Consider the following 14,955-nt stretch of genomic DNA (forward strand, 5'->3'; position numbering starts at 1 on the left):
CAGTGAGATTCCAGACTAATTTGCATTTACGACGCAAGGATAAGTCATGTGATAACAATTGAGCCATCTCCATGAATGAATCATTGATGAATCAGTTAAAAGCATTGGAAAATCTAGTTAAGTTTATTTGTCAAACTTACAGTGGTTAGTTGTATATTATCTGTATCATGTCCAGAAGAGATGATGATGAGTGAAAGTGATATAAAGAATTTATTGAATTCTTTTGAATCATCTTTAATGGTACCAGCAGGCTTCCTTAAGGTCATAACTAACAGCTCTTAAATGAACACTTTGTCAGTGGTTGTCATCAGAATGCAGACAGCCAAGGGCAGCGGTCAGGATTAAAAACACACACTGTAGCTGTGAGGGTGTGATGTATTAAAAAATCAATGTGAAGGTCTTTACCGAGACTATATAACTTGGCTATGTGCTGGAGGCTGTGTTTGTACACAGGGTGAGTTTGAAGGATATTCACTACACACACACATATACACAGTACTTCATCCAATTCAGATTCACACGTTATACAATTAGCTTTTTAAAACAACTAGCAAGAACACCTTCCAATATCTGTACATGTGGATTCTAGAGAACACTGTTTCTGTTCATCATTTATATTCAGTTGTCAAAAGTTAATAGACACTTGTAAAGAGCATGTATATCATGGCAGTTTTGAGTTTCCAATGACTCCTATTACTCTTCATGTTCTATAATGGAATGATTGAAACGTGAGTGATTGTGATCGACTACAGATGATGATTTCTCTCAGCCAACATAAATAGGATAGAATTTGATTCACTCATTGGAGTCAGACACAAATGCTATGATGGGAAAGTCCAACGTGCTCAGCACAGATCTGAAAAAGCAAACTACTGACTTGAACAAATCAGGAAAGTCGCTTAAAGTCATTCCAGAGCAGCTACAGATCCCAAAATCAACTGTGCAAACAAGTGTTTGTAAGTATAGAGGGCATCATGGCACAGCTGTGTCACTGCGATGATCAGGAAGAAAACACAAGTTATCACCTGCTGCTGAGAGACAGCTGGTCAGGACGGTCAGGACTCAACCAAGAATCACAAAAAAGCAGGTCTGCACTGAAATATGGTTGGAGGAGAGAAGGTGAGGCCTTTAACCCCAAGACCACCACACCTACCGTCAGACATGGTGGTGGTAGTTTTATGCTCTGGGGCTGTTTTGCTGCCAGTGGAACTGGTGTTTTACAGAAAGTAAATGGAATAATGAAGAAGGAGGATTACCTCCAAATTCTTCAGGGAAAACCTAAAATCATCAGCCAGCAGGTTGAGTCTTGATGCAGTTGTGTGTTCCAGCAGGACATTGAGCCCAAACACACATCAAAACTGGTAAAGAAATGGTTAAATCAGGCCAGAATTAAGGTTTTAGACCAGCCTTCCCAAAGTCCTGACTAAAACCCCCATCAAGAACTGGACTGTGCTGAAGAAACAAGTCTGTGTCAGAAAGCAAACAAATATAGTTAAACTGCACCAATTCAGTCAAGAGGAGTGGTCAAAGATAGAACCAGAAGCTGGTGGATGGTGACCAACAGAAACTAACTGAGGTGAAAATGGCCAAGGGACATTAGCATCGCTGTATGTATATTTCTGTCATATGTCCAGAAGACCTGTATGATCATTTATGAAAGAAACAAAATGCATGAATGTCTTTTGTGACAAAGACATGTTTTAATCATTCCATCATAGAAAATTTAGAGTTGTAAGAATCATTGGAAACTCAAAACTGCCATGATATACATGCTCCTTACAAGAGTATGTTTGTCTGGTGTCAAGGAGAAAAAGTGAAGGTATCAGGAGACACTGGAGAGAGACCTCAACACCAACAACACCACAGGTATGTGGGAGGCAGTTTAAAATATCACAGGGTACAAAAGCAGGAGGCCCCCATCATGTGTGAGGCCACATAACCACAAATATGAGTGGCTTTGATGTCCTCAAAAAAGAGTCAGCTGTAAAGTGGACTCTGCCTCCAGAGGACCGGCCTCTGTCAGTATCCACAGAGGATGTGAGAAGAATCCTTCTGAGATTGAATATGAATAAAACTGCTGGGCCTGATAACACCCCTGACTGTGTACTAAAAACATGAGCCAGCCAGCTTTTAGATGTTATTACTGACAGCTGTAACATATCACTGTCACAGGTGAGTGTTCCCACCTGCTTCAAGACAGCCACCATCATCCCTGTGACTAAAAAGTCTGCAGTGTCTAGTCTAAATGACTGCCACTATGTTGCATTCAACCCCATTCTCATTAAGAACTTTGGTAAACTGGTTATAGTGAATAATTTCCCAGCCAGCCTGGACCTTCAGCAGTTTGCATCCAGAACCAACAGATCCTCAGAGGATGCCATCTCCACTGCCCTCGACTCAGTCTTCACTCATCCTTGAGGGGAACAACACCTACATCAGAACTGTAGCTTGTGCAGTCTGTGTTGTAGAATAACGAATAAGTGAACCTTGAACCTTGGAACAAATTTTCTTAATTATTGCAGTTGCTCATCATGACAGAGACCCACTAAGCCAATGCAGAATAGCAGGACTCTATAACTAGCTAATGGATTCAGTCCTCTGTTATTGATTACAAGTGCAGTCTTTTCCTGACATGCCAAAATGTCTTCTGTGGAAATGGTCTACTGGCTAGACCTGACCAGATTTCTGTCAGGTTGGTAATGGCTTGTAATGGCTTTTATTTAGCCTGAATATAGAAGTTTAAAATAGGGCTGCTTTTAGGTCGTCTAGTTTGGTCCAAATGTAACCCAAAATAGACAGTGAAACTTAAATCATGTTTAGTCCATCTCATTTGTTTCAAATGTAGCCCAAAAACAGACAGTGAAGTAGCTTACGAGACGTTAAACAGCTTTGAATTTCGCTCTTTGTGGTTTGTGGAGATTTAGAGACTCGGTTTGTAAAGTTTGCAGTCTGTAATGCTGTTACATTGCTCTGTGTACAAGGATGCAAATAAAAAACAAGAACTGGATCTTGTTTACCGACCACTCCTTTCACCCTCAGCCATCAGTCAACCAACAGCACATGTGGCCTCGAGGATATTTTTTAATAAGTGCACCAGCTCATATAAAAATGTATTTCTGATTTCCTTTAATTCCTCACTGAAATGTTCTCCCTGTGTATTTTTGTACTTTCTGTCTGCTTTATCCTGTAACTGTGATGCACACTGACTGACAGAGGAGATAAAATGCTTGGCTGGAAGAATCTCAGTCGTCTGCAATTGACTGACAGTAAGAATAAGGTATGGTGGACGGAAGTAGCGGAACAAAGAAATATGATTGGCTGATGTGTCACCGTGGCTTTGGAGTGCTGATAAAACTTTAGCTCAAACAGCTCGTCCTTTGTAATCCAAGTCTCCTAAAGCCCCAACATGTGGTTTGGACACCATCACACCACACACACTGAGTTCAGACAGTGTTAATGTGCATGTGAACGTGGCTTCAAGCTAAGGATCTATAGTGGAGATTCAGGCTAAAAACATGGTGTAAATAATATTTTTTAGTCAACTTGTCATGTTGGGGCTTTAGGAGACTTGGATTACACCAGATGAGCAGTATGGAGGCATTTTATGTTTTTATTTTGTTATTTTTTTCATTTGAAAACTGGTCACTATTCACTTCCATTGTTTGGGAGATTCTGCAAGGCAGGTTTCCTGTGAAACTCCAGCAGTGGTTTTTTTGGACTAAAAAACTAACCTTCAATCAGCAGGAGGGTGAGTAGATAATGACTGGCTTTTCATTTTTGGGTGAACTATCCCTTTAATTGTGTAGCCCTAGTGGGAAGAAGGTCAAACTGAGCCTCTGCAGTATATATCAATGTACTCACACTACCATGTTTTGATTGGATGAATTACACTTGTTGCAACTGTGCCTGTTGCAAGTGACCCCAGTCTACCCTATCATTGAGCTCAGAATGTTATGATGTGTGTTAGTTGCTTCAATGGTTAAAGGGAAAAAAATGTTTGTTTTTTTTAACCTCTCCTGCACAATATTTTGTCTGTCACTGTGTCAGTACAGAGATGATTTTGAAATGTGTTGCTAAAAGCTGCTGTATGTGAGCCTGCGTGTGTGCGTGTGTGTGTGTATGTGTGTGTGTGTGTGGACAGACAGAGGCTGGTGAGGCAGAGCTGTTGTGATGTGGACTGGTCTGATCCACCCCTTCCTCCCAGCGGAGCAGGCAGCAGTTCAGCGGGCTGAGAGGCTGCAGAGCCCCTCAGCCTGGGATGGCAGCCTGTCGGGCATCACTGCACACGGAGCGCCTTCTTCTGCTTCTTCTTCCATCGGCTTCTCCCCTCATCTTCCTCAGCTGTGCTTCAGCTGTTTGCCGCAGACGCTGCTGATAGTGAAGCGGGGAGGTGGAGGTAGAATGGGCCAGATCCTCTGGTCCCCTCTGAAACTCTGGACATGGATCCATCCCCGCACACAAACAAAGGTATTCACCAACGCGCGTGTGTGTGTGTGTGTGTACATGTGCATGTTTCCAGGTTTAGGCTGAGGCATGTCTGCGACAGACTGGAGGCTGATGTGTCGGTGGGTCAGGATGGATGGAGGCTCTGCACTTGTTGAGTGACGAGGATGTGAACAATGAGCAGGTTCCAGATCAGCCTCCAGAGCTCAGCTGTCAGCTTCAGTCCAGTCATGAGTGAATGAAAGGTAACACACGAATGTGAGTGATGAGGTTGCAGCATCCTTGTCACACTGATCCCTGCTTCTTCCCTGCAACTTCACTTTGCCCTCCCTTAACATTTAGTCTCCTTCAGCTCAGGGCTGTCATTGTTACTGCTGTCTGTCTGTGTCTGTCTGTGCTGCACTCAATGAAGCTGCATCATCACATGATTCACTATCATACATCAATGATACAGCTGAAGCAGCTCCTCACACAGCCTGACACACAGTGCACAGCCTATGTCTGTGTTTGTGAGGGTGGGGTGCAGGTTGGATGGCACACAATGTAAAGGTGGTGTGTCAGCTGTTGCAGGATTAGGACTTAGGGGACTGGCAGGACATCTTGTCACACTTTCTGTTGCACTCCTGCCTTTGGTATTGCAGTCAAACATCTTTTCACTTACATGCACAAGCTGGCAAACAGAACAAGCTGCTGCTGTAGAGTGGGACAGATTGTATGTTGTCATGTTGTGTGTGGTAAATTTTCAAATCATTATTATTATTGTTGTTGTTGTTGTTGTTGTTATCAGTTACAATGACTCTAATGGAAAGAAAATAGAGGGCTTGATGTTGTTGTTGTTGTTCTTGCTGTTCTTGAATAAACACTTTAATATAATTTCACAAAAATATGTCCTTAAAGACATGAAACCTGATATAAACTTGATTTAAATTATAAACAGAATAACACCAATACAGTGGAGTTCAGTACTGTAGATAAGCACAGGGTTATTTCTAGACTTTTTGACAGGGTTGGCCCACACTGAAAAAAGATGACCAACTTACAAAAAAACAAACAAACAAACAAACAAACAAACAAACAAAACTTAATTTGGTAACACTTACACTAATTAAGTCTTTTCAACTCAACTAACTTATGTTCTCGAAATTTCTAAATTCTCATATGCTATTAAATTATGTTCAAATAAAATTAAATAAACACAGAACTCAAAATTTCAAAACTACTTTTAACTTTTCTTTTTGTCTTTGAGGGTCAAAACCAAAAATAATAGGTCGAGCGCTATCTTATGACATTTCCACTTTAATTACTAACACCAGTGTGTGTAATTTAGTGGCATCCAACAACAAAAAACAAAACCATTCTTATTTTCAGGTGATTATACACCAGTGAAAACATATGAATATTTTATTTCATTCCTGTCATATTCTGCCAAAAAAAAAAAATCCCCGTAAATCTTACACACTTGGCCTTTAAAACACTAGTATCAGATTGTTACTCAGAATCAACTGATACACAAAATTCAGGTATCAGAATTGGTTTCAGGAAGGAAAAAAATATATTGGGATATCTGCAGACAAAATGCGTCTTTTGTCATTGGCATGGCCATTATTTTGCATATATTCATAATCTGATCCTAAACCTTTCTCACTTTTTTTTCTGTTTTGGATTTGTTTGTTCAAATTTTGATTCAGCACCACAAAGTATTGATTTTAACTTGATGAACACTGTCTGTATGAGAAGCTGCATGTTTATGAGATTTCATCATTGGCATAATCAAAGCCTCAAGGCAACCTGTTGTGCTCCATTTATTTATTTAATTCACAAAAATGACACCCAAGAATTAAAGGAGGAACTCAATGCATTAAGATCCTGCTGTCAGAAATCAGCAGACAAAAACAGAACAAATTTATCAGAGAAAAATAATGTAAATGAAACATCTTCTAAAGCAAAGCCTTTTAAATGGGAGGCAGTCAAAGGAATGTCGTGTCACAGAGATGGATGAGTACCTACCTGCTTATAGGTGATGTCACAGTGTCAGGTCTGATAACAGAGGATAGTCACCTGGCCAGAGAGCTGCAGAAACAGCCTGAGGCAGCAGTCAGGTAGAGATTTTCCAAACAAATATGTAACTGTAGAGGTTGGCAGAATGCTTTTGCCAATAAACAAAAAAGAAGAAATTTGTGGTCAAACCTTTTGGTGTTTTCGGGCATAATACTGTATCACACTGGATATATATATATATGAAAGACCCCCTCCAATGAAAGTTTTTAACCTTACAAAAGGGACAGATTACCACAAAATCAAAATGATATATTTTTCCTCTGGCCTGTAGTGCTATTTATCTATCTAGATATCAGCTGTACAGACGTCTCCCTTCTCTCCAATGTAATGGCACTACATGGCACAAGTCCTGTGGTGCTCAAAGCGCCAAAAGATACATTTGAAAAATTCAACAGCAGTGTCTGTTTCTAGGAATCATGACTCAGTTGCTCAGATTATCAGGAGACCTACTGACTTTCTGTGGTAAAAATCTACTGGAACTACTTTAGAATCTACTGGAACTACTTTCTCTCTAATAAAAAGTAGTTCCTACATGAAACTGCCCACAGCATGGTTTGTGGATTATCTTGAGTAACTATGCCATGATTTTTGGAAAGAGACACTGATCCAGAATTTTTCACATTTTCTGTTTTTCTTTTCTTTTTTTTTTGGGGGGGGGGGGGGGGGGGGCACCACAGCCCGAGTGCCCTTATTATTATTATAGTTCTGTAGTTCTATTATCATAGCTCCATTATATTGGAGAGAAGGCAGACATCTCTATGGCTGATATCTCCAAAACTCACACCAAAACTCTATCTGGAATGATAAAACAGCACTTCAGGCCAGGGGGAAAATATGTATTTTTTGATTCTGGGGTGAACTGTCCCTTTAATAAGCCCATGTGCTGTTTTTGATGCTAAAAGAGATATTGTAAAAGAATTAAGCAGACAAAGTGATGGCTAAGCATTTCTGCTTTGGAGCTGCAGTGTACCAAAACACAGATTCAGACAGCCAGCGTTTCATATGTAACATCCCTCTGTGCTTTGCAAGCTGAGTTTGCAGAAGCCATTTTCCAGAGCACTGTTTTGAACCTTTTACTCAGATGAATTTTGTTACAAAACTTATGTTGCATCCCACCACTGTTCCATCCATTTTGGAAACACAGCAAGTACACGTCAACATGTTGGTCAGCCAGTTATTAGCAGTTATTAGCTGTTTGATAATGTAGTCGAGCCAAAGGCAGAAAACAAGTAGAGGTTTGATGAGCTGAGTTGAAGGTGAACAGGTACGCTCAAACTGCAGGAGAGCAGCTGAGGAGTGGGAGAGGTGGGGACTATTTACATATTGCATATTCATAGATCCATGCATATGAAATGAAGACAAAGGCGTAGAGGTACATATGAGCCACTTTGGTTTTTGATGGATTTTATTTTCATGGAAAAAAAAACTGTGGTGATCAAGTTTTTAGGGGTTTAATCTATACAAGAATCTATTCAAATTAAAGCATTATAATTCTTAAATCAAACTCTGGAGAAAGCAGACTGTATATATGTCGTACAAAAGGTCTGGACCAATCAGGAACTTTGTTTGTGCCTAAGAGAAAATTAAACAAAATTGGAGTATTTCTCTGAAATCCCAACTACATGAGCACATCTGCTTGTTCTAGTGGTTCTTGCATGAGACCCAGTGCATTTGCTTATATTCTCTTGACAAATGTAATATTTATCATCTTTTCAGCTGACATCCTGATTGCAGATATAACTGGATATGAAAACTAATGAAGCTGTATAAAATTTATGGGCTGATTTAAAAAAAAACCATATAAATCAGACAAACCTTTATGCTGCCATAGAGGATGGAGGTTTAAATCTTCCCCACATAGTCTCATAGAATTAAACTGTTCAAAAGCTATATATATATACACAGTGTATATTTACATATCCTAATCAGGCCTTCATCACTCAAAACAGTGGTGTTATCTTTTACAATAATCCAATCGTCACCTTCTCACAGGAGACACACAAGATCAGGTTCTCATATCCTATTTTTACACATAAAACTTCACTACAGCCATTAAAACATATTATACTGGGCTGGATGGTTGAAATAAAAAATGTTAATATTGGGAATTTATTTAAAGTGTCCTTTGAACAAAAAATCCTACAGTAAGAATTTACTGTACTTGCAGTATTAGCAGCAGCAGAGTTATATCATGGCACCCTTCAGACAGTTACCACACTGTAAACTGAAATACATCTGCAGTGATCAGAAAAATCAAGGCAGTCAGTTGCCACAATTGTCTTGAGTTCATAAACTCAAAAGTGGGAGGTTATCAGAGCTTAAATATTTGGAATGTGTATCACATGTACACTTTGATTACAGTTAAATAAAAATGATTGATAAAGCCAACTCAAACATTTTCAGAAGATGCAACTCAGAATTTCTTTTCATCCTTCTCAGTGAACAGAACTGAGCTAATTAGTATACCACAGTATATAATATATTAATATATAGTATTAGTATAGATTTTTAATTTGAACATGTAAAAAAGACAGTAAACAATTAAAATATCAAAATGATGTTAACAATAATAAAATGAAAAGTCAAAGAACAAAAAACCTTTACAAGTTCACTGAAGACATTGTTAAAAAAAAAGAAGAAATACCTAATACTAACACAGTAAGTATATTAGCCCATGATTTCATGTTCAGTGAACTCAATATTATAATTTATCAAACATGTGTGGACATGTCCAATAAAGCTGCTAGACAGAGCATCCATGTTTCAGGTGGTTTTCAGGTCATAGTGGTGTTTGACACTGAGACAGCAGAGCAAACACACCCCCAGCGTTTCAGAGCAAAGAAAATTGATCATTTTCTCAGGAATTTTTAAATCAATTTGGCAAATTTGCCGGGGTGGTTTCTGTGGTGTGACAGACTCAGAACACACATTTATTATTGCTTCAAACAAACTTTAAGGAATGCTGAGCAAGGGACATAGGGGAGGAGATAGCTAGTGAAGCATGGGGAGAAAATCAGTCTCTTGCTTTAAAGTGTCGAGGGAAATGCAGATACGTCTGCTTGATCAGAAAATCAATAGAACCTATTGGACCCCAAGTAAAATGGCAAAGCTGGGACTCAGAGGCTCCGACTTGTGTTGGAGATGTGTGTACCAGTTGTTAGACTCTGTTACATATGTTGTATTCATACCCTGTAGACTAGGTTTGTCTGCTTCATCAACACAGTGATCTCCTGACTTCTTCGCTGCTGCAGGGACCAATGCTTTGATTAGATTAGGCTGACTGCCAAAGTGAAGTTCATGTAGTGTATGCTCTATATAACACCATCTCTGTTTTATCCTTGGTGTCCTTGATTCCTATTCCTGTCCTGTCTTAGCTGTAGTTTTCTGTAATATTCTGCTGTGTTACATTTTATTTATGCCTGTGTGTATGTTTTGACATTTGAAATAACAATAACAAATACAAAAAAGATATAACTTGATATATTTCATTTTACAGTTACAAAGTAACAGTGAAGTGTGTTTCTGTGAGGCTAGTTTTATCTGGGGAGGAACAAGTTCAGGCTGGCCTGCAGGTCCTATGAAGGACACACCTTTATGTGGGCCATGTCCTTCAAGGGATGCAGCCCTGCAGCTACAGAGAGACTGGAGAGAGAGACAGAGACAGGAGAGGGAGGAGATAGAAGCTGGCGAGGAAAAAACTAAGCAGGATGAGACTGGACAAAAATGTGTTGTTAAGGAAGGAGGCTGAACATTATGTTCTGTTGCTTAAACCTGCGTGAACAGATTTTCTGGTCACTTGCAAAACTCCATTGACATTAAAATCATCCATTTAGGATTTATATATATGAAATATATGTAATTTATGAAAAAAAATCTAAATTTTGTCTGTGCCAGAAACCTCCCATATCTCAGAAAACAGTTCACAGCATGTAAAAATGTGTTAAAAGCCTTCAACATATAAAACTAACAATACCTACTGATAAAATAGGTGTAAAAATGTGCTTTTATAATCATCTTTGTTTTAAAATAGTTTGTTTTTTAATGAAAATGTTTAACATTTTAACAAAAACATGATTTAATCAGTCATAAAAAGAGTTACCTATACCTTAATGACCCCTGCCTCACTTCCTGGCTAAAAAAGGCAGGAATACTAGTGTTTTAATCGTGCCTGAAAAGTTGAGCCTGATGCTGACAAAATTCTGTCTGAACCCAACCCCAACCCATTCCTCATTAACATATATTTCAGTCCGAACCCGATTACAGCCCGACATTTTACTTAACAAGCTTCCCTCTATGCAGCAAACAGTAGGAGTTTTCAGTGACAGGGAAAATACATGCAGGGAAGTGAAACTGGCAATGACTAAAAAATGCAGGTAAATAAATAAATAAATAAATATAGTATAGCCCAAACCCGATGTGAAGCTGTGAAATATATGAGAAATAATGCCTGACCTGACCTGAACCTGTCCAGGCACAGATCTCAAGCTCTAAGCAATACAGCTCAAACATTGGTAAACTTTATATTTTCTGACCAATTCATGAAATAATATTTCTATTAGATGTGTCCCAACCATAACATGTCAACTCTGTAGTCCTTCTAAATCAAAGCTAAATAAGAGTTATGGTTTAAAAATGTATATTTTGATTAGTATTAAGAGAACTCTGAGACTCTTTAAAAAATAAAATGGCTGCTCACTACCACTCTGCTGTGAAATGAAAACATGTAACATTTAACAAACAGTTAAATCACTGGGAGGTTGGCCTCTAACAAGGTTTAATAGCCAAGAGTTTGATCATTGAAACTATATTTTCCAGCATAAGTGAAGAGTTAAAATCAAATGAAGGTGTCCACTAGATGAAGTCCAGTGTTTGTAAGCTCAGAATAGGGCTGCACAATTAAAGGGATAGTTCACCCCAAAATTACAATTCAGTCATTATCTACTCACCCTCATGACAACTGAAGATTGGGAATAAAAACAGTGTTGCAGAACCTCCTAAACAATGGAAGTGAATAGTGACCAGTTTTCAAACATAAAAAACAACAAGGAAAAAAATAAAGCCAAAACATAAAATGCCTCCATACTGTTTGTCTGGTGTAATCCAAGTCTCCTAAAGCCCTAACATGCCAAGTTGACTAAAAAAAAGTGTTATTTACACCATGTTTTAGCCTGAATCTTCACTGTAGATCCTTAGTTTGGAGACACATTCATGTACACATGCACACTGTCTGAACTGTGTGTGTGCTGTGACGGTGTGCAAACAGCATGTCAAGACTTTAGGAGACTTGGATTATGTCACATAAGCACTATGAAGGCATTTTATAGGGTTTTTATGGTTGGGTTTTTTTTTAATATTTTTAAAACTGGTCACCATTCACTTCTATTGTTTGGAGTTTCTGCAACACTGTTTTCCTGTGAAACTCCAGCACTGTTTTGTGGTCTAAAAAAAAACTAAACCTGACCCTCAATCAGCATTAGGGTGAGTAGATAATGACTGAATTTTCATTTTTGGGGTGAACTATCCCTTTATGTACAAACATGAGCATATTAACCATATATTGTTCCTATCTAGTAATGCAAACTGTATATATGTAGCAATGTTGTGATAACATATTGCAGCTGTGAGCAGTGGACTGATGGTATGTGTCTTGTTCATGTTGTATTTCTCAAGGTCTTAAGAGATCTTCCCTCCTGCTTGTTTTGCCTCAAGCTATTACATTTTCACATGCACTGTTGAATTTTAATTGACATTTTACAGCAAGAAGAACAGTTGAAGACACACAGTGACCTTTCCATTTCCCACGCATCTGAATACCAAACAGCAGAGAGCCACAATTAGAGATGAGCTGGTGAACTTAGAGGAGCAATTAACAGCCATGTTTCTCTCAGGAGCAGCTGCTAAAAGGATCTAAAAGGAAAGTGAATAATATCAGGTGCACAGAACTACTGTAAGACTCCATGCTGATGCTGATGTTGCTGTCTGTTGAATGTGTAAATTATGTATCAAAGCACATCAGCCTTAACAGTTTCAAAGTGATAGTATAATTTCAGTGTTGAATACAGGTACTGACAGTGAACATGTCCTTCACAAACTGTCATGTCAGTCATCTTGACTTTGAAGTGTATAAGAAAGTCCTCCCTGTGTGCACTGCTTGTATTTTGCCTGATACATTTTGTCCTCACTTCACCTCTGTAGTGTGGATCTGCTTAAAGGGACATTTAACACCCAAATAAAAAAATCTGTTGTGGGTGTATGTAGAGCTTTCTGCCTTCTCATGAATATAATGGGACGAGTGTGTGCATGTAGCACACCATGTGTACTCGCATGTTTCCTTTTTAAGTTTATACAGTTTGGTGTGTTCGTTTGTTTTTGTTTTGGTAAAAATTTATTCTTTAAGGATTGAAATATGTAATTTCCTACTTAAATTTTTTCTAAATTTCTTAACTTGTTATGTGCCAGAAAAACAGACAAGAATTCACAACTTTAAACAACATAAAAATATGTTACAAGCCCTCAAAATCTCAAACTGACAATACCAACTGATAAAATAAGTGTATAGATGTAATAAGATGTAATCATCCTTGTTTTATAATTTTTTTTTTTTTTGAAAATGTTGACCCTTTAAAGTTGTGTCCCAGATTTCCATCAACTTCATCACATTTTTCGAAAAAACACAATTTAATCAAGCATAGAAAGTGTTAGCTATACCTTTAGGACCCCTGTCTCACTTCCTGGTTTTAAAAAAAGACAGGAATACTGTTCAAGCACTGGTAAACTTTCTGTTTTTAGACAAATTCTTTAAATAATATTGCCATCAGATGTGTCTCAACCATTACATGTCAACTCTGTAGTCCTTCTAAATCAAAGCTAATTAAGAATTATGGTTTAAAAATATGTATTTTGATTAACATTAAGAGAACTCTAAGACATTTTAAAAAATAAAATGGCTGCTCACTAAGACTCTGCTGTGACATAAAAACATAACATTTTGTCAACTCTGTAACATGCCAACTCCATCAGATTTTTCATGATGGAGTTGATGTCTACATTTTATTGTTGGCTAATAACAAGGTGTAATAGCCACGAGTTTGATCTTTTAAAATATTTTCCAGCAGAACCAAAGAGCGGAACTCAAATCCCCCTCAAAATATGGTTTTGTCCAAATTCCCAAAAATAAGTGATAGACTGTACCATGAAAAACACTTTAAAAAAACAAACAAACAAAAAAAAAACTCCTCATTGGGTCCATCTGGCAGTTGTGGTGGTACACTGCAGTAGGTGCTTCACCATCTGTTGCCTGGTGGAGACCTGCACTCTGCTGAGTGATCTCCACTTAAAGCTCCTATAAACAAGGGCAACTTGACTTGAGCCACCAACCCAAAATGTTGGCATGTGATGACCAGGGACCCGAGACACTCAACAATCACCTGTCATTCTCCAGAATCACTGTTAGCAGCTTTAATTAAATGTATTCATTTCAGTGGAAATACTGAATTCTGTGAGCACCACATTAGGCAGAAGTCTCAAAGTCTGTCTAAATATACTGAGTGATATGTAAAGAGCTCTCCTTTGTCCTCTGTCTCTCTAGACAATGAGGTCCATCTGAAGGAGCTGGGCCGGGCTGCTGTGAAGAGGATGCCACAGTGCCCCCTTTGGGAGCTGCAGTGCCACTGTCCCACCCCCACCACGCACTTCTTTTCCTGGATGATGGAGGGAGAGCCCTTCACCTCTGCCCTCTCCTCTCTGCTGTACTCCGCCGGGGGACACTTCGTCGCCCTCTCCTCCTCCTCGTCCTCCTCCTCCTCCTCCTCCTCGTCTTCCTCCTCGTCCTCGTCCGATTCTGCTATTGCTGCCATGTCCCTGGAGCAGAAGACAACTTTTGCCTTGGTCATCTTCCTCTTTGTTTTCCTCCTCATCCTCATCGTACGATGCTTCCGTATTCTGCTGGACCCCTACCGCAGTATGCCAACCTCCACCTGGGCCGACGGCCTGGATGGGCTGGAGAAGGGCCAGTTTGACTACACTCTGGCTTAGGCTTTGAATACATCTGATACACACACACACACACACACACACACACACACACACACACATAAACACACACATACTTACAGTTATCATTATATGGCTGTATTTGACTCCCATTCTACTCTACATGGATGAAGGGGACCTTACACTGGCTGGGTTGACTGTGAGTATGTGAACGCTGCCAAGAGAAAAACTATTTTAATGATTTGCACATACAGCAAAAGTGGACAACTTGAGACTTTGATTGTTTGGTGGCTGGTTCAGATGTCCTTATGGTATGCTCAGATTGAACACAAAGTCAATTTCAGCCTTGCTTTATAACACAAATTTGATTTTTTAAAAAATGTTTAAGTATTTATTCCTAACATAGTTTAAAATGAAGCAACAGCACAGATGTAGGCTGCACAATGTAGGACTATTTGTCCA

At 38.9% G+C, this 14,955-nt stretch overlaps 1 protein-coding gene across 1 annotated transcript; it reads left to right on the forward strand.

The window, feature by feature from the left end:
• Window positions 1-4,439: 4,439 nt before the first annotated feature.
• ctxn3 (cortexin 3) lies at window positions 4,440-14,535 on the forward strand. The gene is made up of 2 exons (XM_084746183.1): window positions 4,440-4,467; window positions 14,090-14,535. The coding sequence occupies exons 1-2, from the start codon at window positions 4,440-4,442 to the stop codon at window positions 14,533-14,535; spliced, it is 474 nt and encodes a 157-aa protein (XP_084602309.1).
• The last annotated feature ends 420 nt before the right edge of the window (window positions 14,536-14,955 follow it).

Source organism: Lutjanus erythropterus, chromosome 20 (genome assembly GCF_056507025.1).
Source record: "Lutjanus erythropterus isolate fLutEry1 chromosome 20, fLutEry1.hap2, whole genome shotgun sequence".
Taxonomy (NCBI): Eukaryota; Metazoa; Chordata; class Actinopteri; order Lutjaniformes; family Lutjanidae; genus Lutjanus; species Lutjanus erythropterus.